General features: G+C 44.1%; 1 protein-coding gene across 1 annotated transcript in view; it reads right to left on the bottom strand.

Annotated features, from left to right (window-relative positions):
* Positions 1 to 20,993, bottom strand: part of igdcc4 (immunoglobulin superfamily, DCC subclass, member 4) — a 68,843-nt gene that overhangs the window by 10,657 nt on the left and 37,193 nt on the right. The window contains exons 5-17 of the mRNA XM_088922296.1: positions 16,285 to 16,419; positions 14,883 to 15,035; positions 14,049 to 14,459; positions 12,676 to 12,840; positions 11,906 to 12,043; positions 11,288 to 11,458; positions 10,559 to 10,792; positions 8,570 to 8,677; positions 7,860 to 8,043; positions 7,490 to 7,617; positions 4,506 to 4,676; positions 3,786 to 3,926; positions 977 to 1,082 (exon numbers count right to left, since the gene is read on the bottom strand). Coding sequence (XP_088778422.1) covers positions 977 to 1,082; positions 3,786 to 3,926; positions 4,506 to 4,676; positions 7,490 to 7,617; positions 7,860 to 8,043; positions 8,570 to 8,677; positions 10,559 to 10,792; positions 11,288 to 11,458; positions 11,906 to 12,043; positions 12,676 to 12,840; positions 14,049 to 14,459; positions 14,883 to 15,035; positions 16,285 to 16,419 — 2,245 coding nt within the window. The remainder of the gene's footprint in view (positions 1 to 976; positions 1,083 to 3,785; positions 3,927 to 4,505; positions 4,677 to 7,489; positions 7,618 to 7,859; positions 8,044 to 8,569; positions 8,678 to 10,558; positions 10,793 to 11,287; positions 11,459 to 11,905; positions 12,044 to 12,675; positions 12,841 to 14,048; positions 14,460 to 14,882; positions 15,036 to 16,284; positions 16,420 to 20,993) is intronic.

Here is a 20,993-nt window from a genome sequence, read left to right on the forward strand (position 1 = left end):
CCCTACAGTTATGCACAAGCGTCAGTTTCAATCAAATGTACTCATTTTAGTACATACCGCAGAACACATCCGTGCAAATATTTCTTCCCAGAATCCCAGAATTTCATTGCTCATTAACTATATAGCTTTTTAATAGAGAAAGCACACTATCCATTCCTGCAGTTCTTAAATCACAAAGTGTTCTGCGTCCGACTGGTCTTCCTGTCAGTGCACGTCTCCAGCTACTAGCATTTCAAACACTCTCCCCACTCCATTCCAGAACTGGAACACACTGATGTACTCTTTGGCCATTTACTTCATTTCAGAGTCTCCTCCAGTAAATTGAGGTTCAACGTGAAGCCAAGAATTTTCCCCACAAGGAAAATGGATGCATATAAGATTCATGCATACCATTAAAATAAACACACTGACCTCATTCCTTAATGAATGTCAAATTATATGACTAAAACGCATCTATCCAGCACTTTCGTGGTATGCTTTTGTGGTAGCTGGTTTAGAAGCACCACCGGCTTTTTACAAGTGTCCGTGACATTTCCATAGAGTATCTTGGTCAAAATTACAAATAATAAATTCTTTCACATGCTACTAGGAATATGGCTCTTTAAGTCATTGAATGTCTTCAGAAACAAAATAAAGATTTTGAGATATTCAGGTGAATTCCAATGCTATTCAGTTGGAATTCATTAGGAATTTGCAGGTACTATTTTAAAATGTTACCAGGGTTAACATCCAGGAACATCCTTCCATGTAGCAACAGTATAATCCAGATCTATGTGATAGATTTGTCATCTCCTTATTGGCTGTCACAGTGTAATTAATTTTAAATGTGGTCATACAGGATACACTGGTTCAGGTGTGCAGGTAGATACACTGTAAGGTCCATTCAGAAATGGCTAATTTGATCCACTTTCAGCAGCGGTGTTGAACTCTTGAGCTCCTGATTCCTAGAGGCAAAGCCTGTGTCCGGATCACCCACCTGCCCTTGTTGCCGCGGAAGCTGACACACATGCAGAGCAGGATACAGAGCAGACCGAGACACACCCCCACGATGATCCCTGTCACAGAGTGGATGTCCAGGAGACCTACAGGTAGCAACACAGAAACAGAACACCTCACCCCCAGGGAAACAAAAAACACTGCTGATGCTACAGGCCAAGCAAATTACTACCGCAAGGCAACGCGACTGGAGAAAGAAATACACATTTTGACTGTTTTCATCCTGTCTGTGCTGAAAATAATATTGCAGATCATTTTTGCCTACAGTTTGCGAGCTTTTGATGTCATCCCGTGAGCCTAAAAGGACATACAAAAATGAATGCAGCATTCAAAATGGAGGGGTGATTAACCTGGACACAGACATTCACTGCTACATTAGAGGCAGGACAGACTTAGGTGAGGGTATGGTTCACAGGGAGATACTGGAATAAGACCCTGGTGAGCTGAGTAAAACAAACATTGTGCTTGAGTGTGAAAGGCGATAAAGACACTAAAATCTACTCCTAACTCACTCAGCCTAGAAGTGCTGCTCTCTAATGAGGTCTTCTGAGAGAACCTCACACAGGGAGAGAGACAATTAACTGGATATCGATGAGCCAGAGCACTGTCCTCCTAGCAGCGAGAACGCAGCCTGACGGGCCAGATGGTCCGCTCGTAACAGCCTCTACCTGGGACACACCATGGGGAGAATGAGCCACAGCCCAGCATCCTGCAGCTGCTCATTATCTATGCCGAAACATTGCTCAGAAGCGCTGCTTGCTAATTGTCATGGATATAGCTTTCCACCAAGGATCATTAAGCTGCCATCTTTTCCCAAAACAGCTCAGCGTTAATGATGCGTTTGTCTTGTTTCACACCAAGTACGCTGGGCTTGCTCATCCTGCCGGAGTTCACCTCTCCTGTCATTAAGACAGAGATGAAAGAAAAGGCACGCTTTGCTTTCCCTTAAAGACACAAACCGATCCTTTCCCGGCTGGTTGATTTGTTTCCTTTTTAACTCCTGCTGGCCAGAAGAACCAGTTACCCACACTGCACTGAGCTGCCGCACACCTGCAGATTTTAACACCACAGCCGTCGTCCCCAGATGTCCAGGCACAGCAGTTAAAGCCATCATAAAGATCAAGGTCAACACAGGAAAGAAAAAACTGAAAAGGTTTTGGATTGCAAATATCTTTCGTATAACTTCAAATCTCTGCACAAAATCTTAAACATTTAAAAACGATCAGGAATTACTTCACATCAGCAGTCTCAGGCCACCGGAGATAGAAGATTGCCTCCTTTCCTAACACTGGGATTAATCCATTAAAATGAAGCAGCATAAATACATCTCTGATGAGAGCTCTGGGTATTCTTAGACCAAATGCAAACACTTCTGGAGCACAGAAATAATTACAGGAGTGTTAAAAACAGACCTAAACAGACTGTCAAGGGAGCAGTGTGGACTGGTGGATACTCGGAGCTCGGATTCAGAGCTGGAAGGTTGTGGGTTCAAACCCCAGGTGGGACACTACTATTGTACCCTAGAGAAGTGAATTTCACTCAGATTGCTCCAGTAAAATGCCCAGTTGTATAAACGGTTGCACATATAAGTCATTTTATATGAAAGTTTCAGCCAAATACACTTGTAATACGAATTTCTGGGTATGTAGAATTTCAACAGTGTGAAACAGAGTCCTGCTGTAACTTGCAGATGGAACCTGACGTTTGTGATGCACTCAGCGGTGTGGATTCCACAAGAGAATATTGTGCAACACAACAGCCAGTCCACTAACCAGAATAGTTAGCTGTGCTGCTATAAACTTCAATGGCTATGTCTGTGCATTCATCCAGCTACCACCTTCCTGCTTATGGAACTCAAGAAAGGGCCGAGGTAGTGTGACTTGTGGTATCCTCTTAAACAATTTCCATAATGTTGTTAGTCTATTAACGTTTAGTTAAAGTGTACCATCTCAAACATGGCCTCATGCTGAATCATCTCGGACCGCCACAGGCATTCTAGTTCAATTCACAGTTATCAATAAAACGCAGTTTGGCTGAATGAATTCACTGTTTTCACTGAAAATATCAACATAAAAGGCACATGGGTGAATGTATCTGCATGTGCATAAGCAAAACAAGCTCAGAAGAAGGAACTGTGAATTTTTTAAGAGTACAGTAAACAACAACCTTGATCATTCGAAGAAAAAGACAGGCACATTGCATTTCACAGAGAACACAAATTCTGTTTAGCTTGTCGATCCCCTTACGAACAACCAGGCACGAAGGCGATTTCTAATTCTACTTTATGCTGTTGTGCTTCATGATGGAAATTCCTGAAAAATTCTAAATGCATTTTATTTAAGAAAGGGGGAAATACCTAAATGGAAACAAAGACTTAGAAACAGACTGTTTCAAAGACTTCTCAAGGGAATGTCTATGGGATTCTCAAGGGTTCAAGTGTGAGTGGAATAGCCCCCTGCAGCTTTTCAGACTCTCCTGTGTGTCCAGCACAAGGCTGAGAGCCAGAGGGCTCTGCACCAGCAGTACAAGAACAAAACCCAGACTGAGATGACACCAAAAAACGACAGCTTTTAAAGCATTTTTTATCCTCCCGGTAATATTTGCTCGCTGTATTTTAATTGCAACAGTAAAAGCTTGGAGGCATTATTTTTGCGCTTATTGTATGTATGGTTATGGGAATTTAGCTGGACTCGATCTGCAATCCGTGGAAAGAGCAGAGTGATTTCTATACTGCACAAAGAGCCCTGCAGGCGGCACATGGAGGAGAGGTGCTCCCATCTAGTGGCTACCTGGCTCAGCCGTCTCTGGCAGCGTGTGGACATCCTTTACTGGGGAAAAGGGTCCTGCCCCCACCACGGTCTTGGCCCCCATCTTGAAGAAGTAGCGCGTGGCGCTCTGCAGCCCCTCCACCTCCGTGCTGAAGGTGTTCCCTGAGAGAAAGAGGAAAGAGGATGAGAAATGGGAACACAGGCAAGGAGAGATGGCAGAGAAAGAGCAGGAACAAACACAGAGGTAGCGAAGGAGAGAAAAGGATAGAGAAAAAGGGAAAAGAGAGGAAAGAAGAGGAGAGGGAGAGAAAGTCAGGTGAAATGACTTCCATTACAGAACAGCATAGGTCAGCACTGTTCCTAAACTGTCACTTCATTAAAGCAGGCATTAGCTACATTTAACAGAGAAAACATTGTCTATAAACTTTCTATTCAAGGTTAAATCCTATCCAAAGGTTTGTTCCTAGAAGGTCTTCTGTGTATAACGATTCATTTCCATGTTATACCACCTTAAGTCATAAAATGCGAAGGCCACCATTTAGAAGCACAAAGTATTTTGGAAAAGTGACTGCCCGGCTTTTTAAATTGAGGTCTGTAGAAATAAGCCAAGTTATTACAGAAGGTTAAGAGGTGGGGGAGGAAACGCAACACAGTGAAAGCATCAGGTGTGCACAGGCGTGCGGGTTCACAGGGAGCAGGGCAGGTGTGTGCTGTGGTAATGATCAAAGCAAGGAGACTCACCCTCTCGAGACAGTGAGCTCCACAGGTTATCTGGCTGGCTGCTGTTCTCGCTGTAAAGGATATTGTACTCCACAATGATGCCATTGGGCTCCAAAGGGGGGCGCCAGCGCACAAACACGGCGTGAGGGTTCAGCGGTCTGAGCTGCAGCTCTGCCGGGGGTGTGGAGGGTCCTGTGGAGACACAAGGTGAGTGGGTGAGGTAGGTGGGTGGGGGGTGCACACAGAGAGACTTGTGTGCCCCTGGTACCCTGTGCTACCAGTAAGAGCAAACAATACCAAAAGCAAAGTGGTATTTCAAACACAGACATCCTGTTTCAAAGCATCCTAGCATTTCCTGATATGAAGCGGAGAGTTGATTATGCTGGAGATGTGTATTAAAACAGTTTCTAGGTGATCAAGACAAAATTTCCAACATCTTTAAAGTACTGACTAGCACTTAGGAATCTCTGTTTATAGGCATACAATACATCAAATACATGGAATCTTTTTCTAAAATGTGTATAACATGGATATTTTTCTGCAACAGAAATTGCACAAACTTTCAGCAAGGCTGGTGCAAAAACCAACACGATTCTTTTCCCTTTCTAGGTTGGAGCCAGAATGCAGCCATTACCAATATCAAAGAGGCCCTGTGTGTGCCCGAGACCAGATGTCTCTGCCACCTCCAGCAGGGTGTAACCCAACGCCCTATGACACCCTGAGATGGATACCCAGAAAAGTGCTTTCCAGATCCCAGCAGTACTCTGCACCAGGTTAATTAACTTCTTATCTCACATGCTAATGAAAACCCATCTATATTAGTCTGTCAGATTGACCTGACGTTCGTCGAATCACTGCAGTCCAGAAATCTACAACAGCTGCACCCCGAAAATGGGTCTCTTCCATTTGGGCCTCAGTTTTCTGACAGACTCAGTGTCTGCAGAGCCCCACAGAGGAGAGTGCACTGTGTATATTCCAGTGTTGAAAGCAGCCTTAGGGACACAGAGGTCGGAACTACAGAATTCTCAGAACTTTAAAACCTCCATGAAGCCTGCAGGAGAGAGGAGCGTGGGGCTTTGTGCAGGAGTGGAGTGGAGGAAATCTCTCTCACCGCGCTGCCACAGTCCAAACTCTGCTGGCAGAACAGATGGTGCTCCCCAGGGGAGCCATCATTCACTCCCTTCCCAGCTCCATTTAGCTCCCTTCTCCTCCGATACATGGCAAACACGCCACTTTATTTATTTGACGGGGGAAGGCTTCTAATTATAAGACAGTAAGCAAAAAATAAAACTAATTTATCCACATCAGCGCAACAGGGTAAGTCCAGCCAAGCAGGCGACGGCAGAGATAAAAACAGACAGAGAAACCTCACACCTTCATTCGGCATACCACTGAAACACAGACACATGCCATCCTGCTCAACATGGACAGCAGAAACACATATCCCCTTACAGTGCCATCAGCCATCTACCTGTAGCTGAATCAGCTGGGCTACTTTATGTTATAGCCTGTTATTTTCTGGAGGATAATCTGAGTCACACCCGCATCTCAATCTTTTGGTTTCGAACCAGATAACTAACACGCCATTGATTGCAATAAAAAATATTGGGCCCAAGATTTAGATTAGCTTTCATAATTTTGCTGATGCATTTTAAAGGGGCATATCACTTACCTATCCAAGAAATTGGAAGATGCACCACCTGAATTAGGCTTGCCTTATCCTGACAATAAGTCAAAGATTCTGCGCATCTTGGTGGGCATTACTTCAAATGAACTCAGGCCAGCACAGTCCCTTTCACATTTTCCCATGAGCCTGACCTACAGTATGCCACACTACTGGCTGTCCAGGAGCAGCAGTAAAGGTTAGAAAGAGTGTTCTGTTGCTGGGAGGCTTGATTTTAGCTGCTAGGCCCTGTTTATGGAGTGTTGCTGAGGGATTAAGTATTGTACACCCAGTTACACATCCTCCCTCTCTGTGGGCAGGTACTACACTAGGCAGAGAGAGGATAAAGGATAGACAGAGGACTGGCAGGCAGAAGAGGAGCCACTTCCTCCATCTGCACACTTAATCACTGCCAATTAGCTCCCCTGGCCATCGTAACTTAATCCCCTCCATCAGCAGCACACTCCTCACAAAGACAAAGGGCTGCTCTCTGTACAGTAGTGCCCAGGCAGGCTGCAGGAGACTGGCATGCTAACAAGACTAAATCATCTCCACCAGCCTGTCAGCCACCCCACTGGCCAGCAAAGAAAGACCTGCAAAGAGAGGGCTGCTCTGGCTCAGAGTCAAGACAGTCCGTCCTTTGTCTCTCGCAAGCAGCCCAGCAGAACTAACTTTAGCAGCAGTAGAAACTGAATATGTACGGTTGAACTTCATTCATGCTGATATCATCCTTCCCTTGCGGTCTGTGCGCATTCTTTCTGTAATACCCCTTCAATTGGGGTATCACTCTGACCACAGCGCATGTCAGAGGCCATTCCAAGAGTTACATGTATGAAATTTTAGAAAATCAGTAAAGTTTTTTGCGATGCATTTCATTCCAAGACAAATACCAGACAGCACAGAGCTGTACAAGTTAAGGCTTATTCCATGCTGAAAAGAAAAGAGAGACATTTCAGCTGTGGAGCCTTCTTAGGGTGTGAAGAAGGCTCCTTAAGAAAGCTCTACAGTCAAAACATTGTCTCTCTTTTCCTTTCAGTATGGAATAAATCTTAACTTGTTCCTTTACAGCCTACGCATGCTGACGCAGCTACCAACTTGAACTTCTTCAGTACAGAATTGTATGTGGGATGTGGTTTTGTGAAACAGCACTGCGCAAGAGGATGTAAGAGCATGAAAAAATTCTGGAATGCAAGAAAATTAATCACCTCTAATTTTCTTAAGGGTCATTGTGGAATTCCTGAAAACCTGCAGTTCTGATTTGCTGCAGAAACTACCAGGAAATCTCCCGAACAGAGAGCTTTGACTGAAAGAGAGGACAGCAGATGTTCTCACGGGTACTCACTGTCTGGAAGGGTAGACTCTTCCACAACTTTGCTGAAGGGCCCATCCACCCCCTGGGCGTGAGACTGGACTGCCAACTCGTACCGCATGAAGGGCTTCAGCGTCCCCACCAGGATCTCCTGGGCATTGCTGTGCACACGGAACAATGAGGGCCACAAGTACTCTGGAACCCACTAGAGCCCATATATGATATCAAACAATGTCAGTCTTTGTTTTTAACCACACACCAAACAAATTCTTCCAGATGCTTGCCTTATGCCACAATTGAAAGATGACGAGAATGACAGGGATGCACGGTGTTCAAAAAGCACCAACCCCTAGCTGATCAGCAGGGCTGTGGAGTGGGGTATGTCCCTGCAGCTCTTGCTCACCTGGTATAGTAGGAGACAAGTGAGGCATTCTTGACGCCAGAGGGGCTGCAGCGCACGGTGTAGTTGATGATCCGGACGGTGCTGAAACGCGGCTTCTCCCACCGCAGCCAGATAGAGGTGGAGCTATTTGCAGTCGCCTGGATACCAGTGGGGGGCAGGGGGGGCAGACTGCGTAAGGCCGGCTCTGAAAACACAGGGAACACAACCGCAGCTGAAGCACTAACCTGCACTGGCTGGTCTCTGAAGTTTTGGCATCTTTAACGACTGAACGCTAGAAAACTGTTGACCAACTACAGGTAGACGAGCAGATTGGAAGAGCGAAACAAAATGGATGAGCAACTGCAGATCAATTGACTGCATCCTTCCAGGAGCGTTCCAGATGTTGGTAAACTCTACGACATGACGCATACAGGCCGTACTGACAGAACAAGTGACTTTTTACATTGGCGTTTCCATTTTTTGGTCTGCTACCTGTAGCCATAAAATGGAAAAAAAAAGTTTTAATCTTAAATTACTGTGGAGGTTTTGACACTGTGTCAAGGGTGCTGTTGAGGCGCACACCGAACTGGCTAGGAAGTCTAACCCTGACAGCTGTAAACACTCTCGTGTCTGTGCTCAGTCAAGGTGAAAGGACGTTCTGCTGCCTGGCTCCATGCTGTCCACTGTCTTTGCTCACCCATCATGACAGGACGCTCTGTCTACAACCTTACCTCCTACAGTGACCGGTGCTCTCTCAGTCCTGCCCTTCCACACAGCAGCATAGCCATCGGTGTGTTTGTTGAAGGCCCTCACCCTCACCTCATAGAGCTGGTCAGGGGCTAAGACAGACAAACAGGTGGGACTGAGCTTGAGGGCTGCTTTTTTCATTAGCCTCCTCACTCAACCTCAATTAATAAAGGAATGTGTCAAGGTGTGAAGTTAACATCTCAAATTTAAAAGCTATTATAATGTTTCCCCTAAAGGTGAGACAAAATTATATATTTTTCATAAATAAAAGAGCAGAGTCCAAAGAGATTAAATCTGCATTTACTGACACATCTCTAAACTGCAAGATTAAAAAGGCTGTGGGAGCTTCCAGTGTACTCTGCTGAGCTTGTAAAGGAGGGTGTACAGTATGTCATTAAGTTACAGTAAAGAGGCTTTTGCCCAACATATGCATATCAGAAATGGCATCATGGTCAATTGAGAACTGGTTTTCACATAATTCTATAGAGGACAAAGAAAGGCACAATAATTACCCTGGAAATTCTGTTGTACAGAGCACTCTGATTATGCCTCTTCCAGAGGAAAATAATCTGTATTTTTTTAAATATAGAATTCCTCATCACAGCCCACAACCATGAATATTAGGATGTTATTAAACATAAAGGGCCTTGGGAGTACTCCACCAGATACAAATTGCCTCTTCGTTTTGTGAATCTATCCCTTAATAATGATAATTAATGCAAATTGGTCTGATTAACGAAGATTAGCTGCAAGGGCTTTAGCCAGCCTTCCCACAAACAGTGAACTAAAGGTAGGAGTCTGCATCACTAATTGAGAATGGGAGTTTCCAATTTTGGTGTTGAGTTGAGATAATCTTCCCTGTGACAGATTTTTTTAAAGCCTTCTGGCTTTCCAATTAAAATTGATATTTTATTCAGAAATGCAATATTTCAATTACTAACCTATTTCACGTTCTAGCTAAAAAGCACCAATAATAAGCCCAGACTCTCAAACAGCCTCAGTATGAATTGTGTGACTCGTGTGTGTGTAGGGGGGGGGGGTTCTGTTTAAAGTATTTTGACAGTTTAGCATAGAGTCAGTGTTGGTGTCTGCTAGGGAGTTCTCTCCAGGTAACAGCAGTGTTTACACGATGCGGAGGAAACTCCTACAATTGGGACAAGTGTACAAGTGTATGACCCAGTTCCAGTTCCAGTGCTGTTTAAAGCTTACGTCGCTCTCTATCTGTTGGAACTCAGTAAGCAGCCTCTGTTTGCTCATGAGAGCCAGGAGCTTCCAAGCCCTGGTAACAAGCACCATGGCGGGCGTGATTGTGCCGAGTTTCTAATAAGAGAGCTATTTCACATCTCGGAGAGCATGGCAGCCTGTCAGCCCTGACATGTGACTGGATGGGGAGCTATCTTGCCGTATCAGCAGACGAATCCTTGGTGCATCAATTTGTCAAACTGTAAAAATGACTACAGCTGCTCATCAGACAAGTGCTTGTCCCGGTTCTGAGCAGCAGTCTGTTATCTAGTGCAGTGAGGCGGTGCTGCACTCCTGAGGGAGGCCAGAGAAGGATATGCTGCTCTGACAGCACAGCAGTCGCATCACAACAGAGTCTGACAGAACACTGTACATCCCTACTCACGCCCAGCAAAGACCTAGAGCTATTTGCTTGATTCATATGCATTTAATTAAAAAAATAACATACACAAACTCAATCACATACTTACATCCAGATACAGACAAAAAGACAATGACTGAAGACTCAGCTATATGGGCAATCATGGTGGCTGACATTTACACAAAAATATCAAAACACATATTGACTGATCTAAAAGTGATCTCCTTGCTAAGCACTTGAGAGCAAAGATTATGACTTGGTAATCAGTATGAGTGAGTAAGAAATTCTCTGGCTATTTCAAATCCCCCCTTCAACCTAAGATATCAACTGTAGCCCTTGTCCACACAGAACATGGATTGGCTTCACTCACCCAGGCCTGTGATGTCATAATGCTTGGCCTTCTTCCTCAGGCGGATAGTGGTGCCCTCCAAGCCACCTCCTCTCGCACTTTCAGGATTCTCCTCATTGGCAGGGTCCTCAAGTTCTACCTCCTGGTAGTACAGCTTATACCCCGTGATCTGAGCGTGATTGGCTGGTGGTTGCCATGTGACATGAAGGGAGTCCATTTTGGCTCTGACCTTCAGCTCCGTTGGGGCAAAGAGCACTACAAAGGAGAAACTATCACAGTTAGCCTGGGTATCGAACTTCAGCCAATTAGCCTTCTGAGGCACTGAAATTGCTTCTGTACTCAATTTTAAAAACGTTAGTCACATATGACATTTTAACTAGGCAAGGAAGTGTACGAGATTCTTCAGGGCTGTAGGCTCTGGCATCAGACATGAAGATGTAGTGGGTATTTTATGCTTGGTAACATATTTGCATAGATACACATAAGGAGATAAAATAATATTACACAACGGAATACAATTTACAGAACACAGAAAAAATCTGCTTGTAGCATTTTGACCCAGGAATGCATCAAAAAGCAATTCAACAGAAAACACGTTTCAATCCATTTAATGTATTCCAGAGATTATCATATAAATTGTTTCTTTTTTTAAACAAAGTTGCATAATCGCTGCTTGCTAAAAGCAGAGTGTTTCGAGTTCTCGTTGAATTCCTGCGAAGGCTACGCGCAGCGTGTTGCCCACTCACTCACCCATCGTGTGGTTATAGCGTTCTGGGGTGCGGTGCAGAGTCCACTCGGAAGCAGCCCCGAATCCTGCACGCGTCCCTGCCGCTATCCTGACACGGTACAGCTTGTTTGGGTGCAGACCATGCAGAGTCACCTGCGTCTCATTGCCTGCCACCTCCAGAGAGTACACCTGATCTGCTCAGGCACACACATATACACATATACCACAGAGTTAACAGCCCGTCATCTGAGAAACAACATTCTTCATTAACTAGACATGCAGGACAGGCACCATGTAAAACCACCTATCTGATGATGATGATAGTAGTAATAATAAATAATTTGTAATAATAATTTTTATACAGCAATTTAAAAGAGGCTTTCCAAAGCACTTTACAATAAGAAAGAAATATAACCACATGGAAGTTGTTAAAGTGTATTTGTATTCACCTTTAAATCATTTAGAGCAAGATGGCTTTCTCCGGAGGCAACCTAACAAATCGATACCTTAATCCTGATGTAGGGACATAAATGATTTGCAACAAATCAGGTGTTGTTATCATCATTATATTTAACGTGTGATACAAGCTGGGAAACTGGGACATGCATCACGACCGAGGCATCATAAGAACTAACACTCGCCTTCCTCCAGCGCGCAGTAGTCGATACGGTACTGGGTAACAGAGCCGCGGCTCAGCTCCACTGACAGGGGCTGCCACATCACGCGGATGTCGGTGGGGGAGGTGCTGAGCAGGGAGAGCTGTGGGGAGGCGCTGGGCACTGCGAGGGGGAACACACACATACAGTATCAGGTCAGGGATGGACAGAGAGAGCGCAGCCATTTTGCACTGCTGCTGCAGAATCCAGAGTTACCACATCGACTGAATGCCCTGACCGTGACTTGCTTCTGTGGCCAAGTTATAAACACATGGTCCCTCAGGAGTCTGCCGTGTGCACAGGAGAGATAAGACTAAAGCTCTAGGCTAAGAGAGAGATACACTGACCCCCCAGCCACACACATCTGTATTTCAATCTGACTCTCCCCGTAAACATAAAAACACACATTCTAAAAGTCTGACATTGTCAATGCATCTCCAAACACTGGGGGTTATTAAAGAACTGTGCCTATCTAAATCATCTTCCCAGCTTTGCTCATTTCATTCTGATTATAATAATAAGCTCATGAATGAATCATAGGACATCTCATAACTAGTCTCAGAAGTTGCTTGGAGGGATTGAAACCCATACCTGAAACTCTCTTCTAAGAGAGGCTCAATAAAGAAAGGTATTCAGATGTTTTTATTTGAAATTCCTTTATAATCACTCAGAACAGTACGTTATTTTCTCAGCTGCCCTGCCTTAGTGCTGTCCATGTCCAGTTTCTGAAAGCCTCAGGATGCTCCATCACTCACCATCCTCCAGCGTGTGCACAGTGACCGATGTGGAGGTCCTGCTGGCACCCATGGGTGAGTAGGCCACCACATAGAAAGTGTAGGCAGTGTTGGGCTGCAGGTCCTTTACATGGAAGTCTGTAGTGTCGTTGTTCACAGCAAATTGGTACTCCATATTATCTGATCCTGGGGGAAGAGCAACATCTCTGCATTTCATTCATAACATTCACAACAGACAGCATATTCCTGCTTACACAGCAGCAATGTACCACCACAGCTGTATTAACATTTGTCTTACACAGGGCCCCAGCCCTGTCATGGAGCTGACAGAAGGGAGTGTCCTTAACCAGTCCCTACAGAGAAATTATGTGTTTTGTTGCAAATCAGTACTTAATTACTTAATTGTTCTAATTATTCACTTCATTGGTCAGAACGAACATCCAGGTGTTCAGCACTTGATTTTGTGCAGCCGTGCCCAAAATCTGTTCCTTTAGGGCTGAATCACTTTAATCCACCCACTACAGACATGGGAAGATGGTAATACAGATCAATTAGGAAGTAATTAGTTAAAATAAGCAGTTAACAACTTAGGTTTTACAGACCTCCAGGAATGAGTCCAATGCATCCCTAATTTACAATGGCCTGTAAAGAAGGGGTATCATACTTGGTTCTCAAAACCCTCAGGGTCTCCTGGCATTCATGCCCATCCAAACTCTCAATTAACCAAGAAAAGGATTGGCTAATCTGGACAAATTTCACTTTTCTAGCATTTTACAGCTCCTGAAGTATAACAGCATTCACCACACAGGAACTACAAACCACTCGGGGTCCTGCTGAGAAGTGTTTAATCACATGAGTAAAATAACGTAGCCGAGGGCTCGAGTGGAACACATGCCAAAAAACAGGACAGACCACTGGGCACCAAGACTGAATCCCAGCAGGAAAATGTACATGAGCCTGGCCCAGGACAACAGGCTTTGGACTTTCCAGTCCAAGAATGGAAAAGACACTCTTCCATGGCACAATCATCTGATCCATTTGAGGATTTTTCTGCAAATGCCCCAGGGAAGCAGAGCATATTTATTCATCAGTGATATAAACATGTTAATAAGCAAGTAATTGTAAAGCTTGAAATATCCAGAAACAGGATATTTGTTTCCCTGAATACCAAACACTGATGTATCTCAGTAGGAGCAAATGTGGTATCAGCTCATGCAGTAATTTTCTATTGCACTGGACTTGTTTTTAAAATGAACAAGTAAAGGTTTCTTCCATGCTATAAAGAGAAGAAAAGAAACACGTTGTTTTTCAAATGTACTGATCTTAGTGAAGGAAGTCTGCCTTGACATATACAATATAAAATAAAGTTTAACTGATCACTGATAGCATCATACCGACGGCTTTTTGGTAGTGCACTGAGAAGCCGATGATCTGGTCATTGTTGTGCTCCGGCCGCTCCCAGGACAGCAGCATGGTGGAGCTGGAGGTGGGCTGTGCGGAGACAATGTGGGGTGCGCTGGGCAGCCCCTCGCGCACAATCACCGACAGTTTGGCGGTGGCGCAGGCCGTGCCGAGGCTGTTCTCCGCAATGCACTGGTAGTACCCAGCGTCATCCAGGCCAATCTGATTGATGAGCAGGATCCCCGGGCTCTGGGTCTTCACTCGTCCATTGGACTGGATGGGTTCCCCGTTCTTCAACCAGCGCAGGGTGGGAGGGGGCTCCCCGGAGCTGTTGCACACAAACCGTGCCGTGTTCCCACGGGACAGCGAGACTGTCTCCGGGGTTTGGAAGATCGTAGGTGGAGCTAGAGGGCAATACAGATTGAGTAACAGACAGGGCAGCATTAGGTTAGGGCTGTTATTAGACAGCATTTCACACTAAGCTTGCAGCACATATATCTAAAAGGAAAAAACCAAGAAAGACAAACACAGTGCAAAATAGGATTTCAATGCATTTACTATTACTTAGGAAAAGCACCAGAGACACATATTGAAAAGCATCTTATTTGTAGTTGAACCCTTTTCTGGTGATCACTTTCAAGGTTGGATGAGCTGCTCATGGGATGGTAAAGCACAGAGTGGCATGGTATGGTGCAACAGAGGCACAGCTAACCCAGTATGCATGCTGCACCACTGGCACATTAAACATCAAAAACAAAATGCAAGCTTAGGTGTAGGAAAACTCAAGAAAGCATAGCATGATAAGGGGCCAGGAGAGCCACACTCACCTAGTACTCGGAGCTCAGCAGCCGCTGTGACGAACTCTCGGGTCTTCGGCTTGTTGGCGCGACAGACATACACCCCTGCGTGGTGTGACTGTGTGTCCGCAATCATTAGGTTGGTGGACAGCACCACTACATCTGTGGCGACCGGCTTCCCGTCTGCAGATTGAAGAACGCAGTAAGCGCTCAGTACTGAGGGGCACAGCTGCATGCAACAGCCTGGCGCGGGCTGACTAACTGCAAGGTCAGCTGCAGAGGGTCAGACGGAATATTTGTATCTGACCACTAGTACACCAAGACAGTCCGTGACATCATGTTCAAGCTTCCTCCTGTGTGGTACAGACATGTAATTTGGGTTTGACCCACAGCTCAGCTGAGCTGATCTGGCGACCAGGGAATGCCTTATGAAACATGCCAAGATTAGAGTCAGATGATAAGTAAAGGATAAGTGCCCCCATGAAACTGTCCCACCACAGCAGTTGTGAGTGGGATTAGTTTTAAGATGTACAGGTCTTTGTGGAAGAATTCTCTATTGGCATTTACTGTATGACAGCTATGTATCCAGGAACTTCTAGTACAATATAGAACCATTGTAGCAACAAGATACTGACAAGTGCACTGCATAAAAGTGAATGTGTGGTCGTAAACCATTTCTGCCCAGTAAGATCTGCTTCGGCAGCTGCCTAGCTCATTGTCCAAGGCGATGGTACCCCTTTGCCCTGTCAAGTGAGAGTATACCTAGGGGACTGTCTGTTCCAGCATTGGATCTCCATAAGTAAAGCTACCCAGAAGCAGAATCTGATATTAAGAAACTGTGTCAGCAGCGATATCATTCTGCCAGAAGTGACCAAGTACATAATAAATGTTACATTTAATGTGGCATTACTAACCTAATAGGTTAGTTAACAGCACTGGTGCCACTGGAGCCTATGTGTATTCCAAGACTGGGACTGACAGAGCCAAGAGCTGATTCAGTCTGAAGGAGGACTGCAGGGGAATCCCACTGGCCAGCTTAAGGGGAAAAAAACGACAGTACGAGCTCTCAGCAAATCTAGGCTTGGCATCAGAGGCCACAGCCTCACCCTCTGGCACAGGCAAAGACAAAGAAAAAGCCACCCACAGCCACATCTGGGTACCACGTTCCGTCACACATCACGATGGTGTCTAAAGTGAAGCCAAGTCACTGAGTACCTGCTAGTACAGCTGTGTGCCTCTCAGCAGTGAAAGGAGCCATGTGGGACTGAATGCTACAAGGGGAGAGAGCTCCAGACATTGAGCTTTAGCAGCCTAGTACTGCTTAGAACCCTGGTCAGTGCTTGTTGCTTTCTGTGACATTACAGCTTAGAGGCTTTGCCCATTCACCCTCACCTCCTGCCATGCAGAGAGCATGTTCACACCTCTTTCTTACCCTGCCGTATCCAGGAGACGTAGGGTGTGGGGTGAGCCTGGGCCATGCACTCCATTACGGTCATCTTGCCTACCACCACGGTAGTGTTCCTCGGAGGTGCCACAATCACCACCTCCTCCAGGCCAGCAGGGGGACCTGTGGGGACAGGTGGGGGGGGGGGGGGCGGTGAGATAGTCACGGACAAGAGGTGATGGGTCTGTCAAAAACAGCAGCAAGAAATTATTCTTCATTCCTGAAGAACGCCCATATGTACTGTATGTCCTCTAAATCATTTTCTTTCGTGTATCCCCTTGGTGCTGCATTAGACTTTTGAGCTGTTTACTTAGGCATAGTAAACTTTGGTTTCAAAGAAAAAGGTGAATCAAGGGTCACTTAATGACCACTAGAGAGCAACAGGGAGCAGTTCTGTAGAGTTCAGTTTCACACACCGCACACACACTGGAACTGTGGAGGAACTGCAGGAGAAAAACTGAACATTATGCACCTGGGTAGAGCAACATTCTCACTGTGCAAAATCAATGACTCTAAGAGTCTGTGCTGCATTCTCCTTTCATGGATTTTATTTGTTGAAATGATATAGCTCAATCCTAAATGCACCACTTTATCCAGTTCTAACAGCTTGTAAAATTCCAAGGATATACAATAAAAAAACAGTACAGTTTCTCATTTCGTACACAAAGACACACCACACTTAAAAAACGCAGCAATCCATATCCTCCAAAGGGCGCTCAAAGATCCCATTAAAACTTGTTCTGCATTGTTGCCATGCTGTATGCGTGTGATTTAGAAGGTTTTTCCTCAGCTTTCAGTAAGGAACCACAGTTTATGTTCTCCAACACCAGCCACCAGTGACTAAGAGAGGGAGGGAGATGGACAGAGCCAGAGAGGTGAGCTTTCCCCAACACGCTGTGCTCTCACACAAAACACAAAAGCAACTTTGCTGCTAAATACTTTGCTCAGCTGAAATTCTCTTGGTTTCGCCTAACCACATAAAAAGTTTCCTATTGATCCACTATAAAAGTAAGGCGTTCCCTGACAGAAAGTGGGGGACTTGGCACAGAAGCACAGACAGTATGAAACAAGAACACGATCATCTCAACATTTAAGAAGAAGAACACTTTCAATACTGAAAAGCAACATGAATAATTTCTTAACTTATAATATGCTTAATATAAATCAAAACTTGTTTTTTTTTATCAGCCTAAATGAATCCCACCAGTGCTGTTTAAAAATTATATTAAAAAAACGATGAGCGCACTGCTGGGAAATAAGCACATAAATGAATAATTAAGATTACAATGCCTCTCAATTATAGATGCACCCAGGGCTACAGCTTAAATGGGTCAGACTCCTCTGTGACGTCAGCAGCCTGCCTGTGGTACAGCAGCCTGCCTGTATGTGACCTTGTGCTCTGTTCTAACAGCTGCCACTCAGTGAGGCTACATCTGCAGGGCTTTGTGGCTGAGCTGCAACTCCAGACACTGAACAAACAGACAGATAACAAATGCTGTCCATCGCTCTGCGGCAGGGCTGTCCAATCACAGCCCAGGAACGCTTGCCCACCCCACGTCTAAAACCTCTGCAACAGGGGCTGGCTGAAGGCTTCATGGGAAGAGCTGGAAAGGAGGGCAGGACCCGAAGGCACAGCTGTGTCCTGCCCTCCATTAGAGGATCAATGCTTGTGACAAAAAGTATGAAGATCTGGGATACAATCTGATTACTTTCTTGCAAAGATAAGTTTGCAAAAACTAAGTTAAAAAAGTACATATTTTCTCTTCTCCCACACTCACACTTTTTAACTTCTCTAAAAAAAAAAAGTAAAACAATTCAGGTTTAAAGTTTACTCTGTGGGCAAAGCTTTTATCATTTGGCTTTCTTTATTAAGGTGATTTGATCCTTGAAGTCAAATATGTTTCTACAAAGAGTTTAAAGAATTAAGACATCGCTTCCGTAACAAACTAAGTTACAAGTATAAGGCATTCTAGGACCTTCTGTCCCAGTACCTGCTGTCAAAGGAGAATTTAAGCAGCTTCTGTAAAAGCAAACCTTAGCTGTCACCTTACTGACTGAATGTCAGTTATTAAGGGACTGATTTCTAATTTATGTGGTTAACTGAACCTTCTCAAAATTAACAAATTCATTCCAGGTTGATAGAAAAAGGGAAGAGGGGGCTGTACAGACTGAGAAAGAAGGAGAGTGAGAGGGGCTGTAATTAATACAGAGTGAAGAGTGTGACGTGGGTACAGAATGATAGTGTTAAAAGGATGCAATATTTGTGTATTGATTTTCTGTATAAACACCCACTAGTTAAGACCTTCAGCTGGAACAATGCCTCCCCCTGTTCTCCTGCAGCATTCTGGAATGTTAAATTAGCTCTTGTGAGTAAAATTAATGGAAAAAGACATTTTTACAAGGCAGACACAGTGAGAGAGAAAATGAACAAAAAAAATCAATGTCTTTTTTAAAAAACAATTTTGTCCATTAAACAAATGTTTTTTTAAAAGGGTGTTTAATTTTTAACATGTAATCGTATTTGATTTCTTTTCTCCAGGAGATGAAAAAACTGTTGACTGCGTTCAGAAACATGGTACTTCAGCTCAGCAACTGAGTCTTCTTTCTAGCCAATTCCAGATGTGCAACACAGGTGACCTCCTGAATGTTTACTTCAGGAGTCTATATCTGCATTACTGTGATTTTTCATCTCCTGTACTTGTGTGCTATCAGCAGATTTACACACCTCAGTCCTCTAGACCATTCATTTCATGAAAAAATAACACGATCAAAAAACAAACCAAGGAGCATGAAGGTTACAAACAACAGGAGGCAATTTGACTTGTCTGGGTGGATTGGTTGCCCAGTAGCTTATTGATCCAAAAATCTAATCAGGTCTTTCTTGAAGGGTCCCAGGGAGCCAGCTTCACAAACACAGCTACATGATACCCAATACCCAATACTGCTAAAGCAGATATCTTGCAAGAAAATTTGTAAATTGATCTGATACAATATTTTTAGAGACTTAACAGATTTTTTTCAAATAAATTTATCAGAGAACAATCTTTGATAGTCATGAGATGATAAAAATAAATCAGAGCCGCAGAACGTCAAAAACGTAGTACTTATATGGTGCTGTAATCAGTGCTAACTCCCCCACCTCCTCAATACAGTGGACACCAAACACTAGAGATGAGGAAAATAGTCCCTTTGAATTTGTCATAAACCTCAGCCATAACTGTGGGCCCTGTCTAGGCTTTTTTTTTAAATCTATGGCCCCTGTCCTGAACTGGCTCTTTTTCCTGTCATGACTCTATTCCAGGAAGGTCAGAGGAAAGGATAGAGACCAGATTGGAGCATGCATCAGACAGAAGCAGTTATTTCACATCTCCTCCACCTACTTTTCTTTTCATAAGTGATCTTTATTAAGGGATCAAAGGATTTAGAGTACAAATGCCATGCTTCTACTTTAAGGACATGAAATGGCACTATAACACCTGAAACTAATGAATTAGAATACCCTGCCAAGAGCTCTCATTTAATATTTTGCCTGCAACTGAAATGGCACCACGTGCACAGAACTCTACTACACCCAAGCCCCTGTGTGATGAAAGTGATGCCCCTCGGATAATGTGAAATGCCAGGTTGGGATCATTTATTACCATTATAAACCATGGAAACCCAATACAGCTCTAGGCACAACTGAGAAATCCTTAATCTGATCTCACTCAAGAAGCAAATCAAATCAGGCTGCCTGTTGGACACCATTACTGCCCTATAATGAATACACCCTCTTCTGAGGATCTGGCTTTCCTGCCTATTACTATATCTGCACCCAGGGAAGGTACCCATTAAATCTGAATTCCCACACACTTCATTTGCAGAGATTGGGAGGTGACGGGGAATGCAGAAACAGGACTAAAGAGAGGAATGGATTGATCTCTTCCTTAATTCAAGTTATCAATCTGCAGAGTGATCCTCAACACAGGAGCCAGCATCTTGGGAATCTTTCAACAGATAACCGATGGATGATGATTCCCGTCTAAATATTATATCCTTCAGAAAAATGTCTCACACTAAAAGAAGTGCGTTGCTCCACCTATTGGTGTTGAATCGTGGTAAGCAAACAAACTGCCATTTTGTTCTTTATAAGTTATATTTATAATTACAATTACTGGAGCATGGTTGCAACTACAGTTGTAAGTGAACAGACTGTCTATGTATCTTTATAATTCTAATTTGAACTAGCTGTGCAGCTGTGCAGCTACAGACTGTATGACCCTCTACCATCTGGAAAACGGTACCGGAGCATTCGGGCCTGGACTACCAGACTCAGAGACAGTTTTTACCCCCGCACTATCAAACTATTAAACTCCCAGCCTCTCTCACTCTCACCTATGATCTGAACCTCACACTGCCTTCTTTCTTACCAAAAACTCAAAGACACATTGAAATCTACCTCTACCTACATGTCAAGAAGCTCACTCCCCATAATTTCTATCCTTTTATTTCATTCTGTTGATGCATGTTTTTGCACATCTGATGTTGTTTTGCACATTGCCTGTTGTCTCTGTCTTTCTTTTATTATACAATTGTAGTGTTGTTTTTTTGTACTACTTATCGTCTGAGAGCTAGCTAAATAGCATTTCGTTATACCATATACCTGTATATGAATATAATGACAAACTTGAACTTGAACTTGTATTGCATTTTAATTT

This window comes from Atractosteus spatula, chromosome 7 (assembly GCF_055471065.1).
Source record: "Atractosteus spatula isolate fAtrSpa1 chromosome 7, fAtrSpa1.hap1, whole genome shotgun sequence".
In the NCBI taxonomy this organism is placed as follows: domain Eukaryota; kingdom Metazoa; phylum Chordata; class Actinopteri; order Semionotiformes; family Lepisosteidae; genus Atractosteus; species Atractosteus spatula.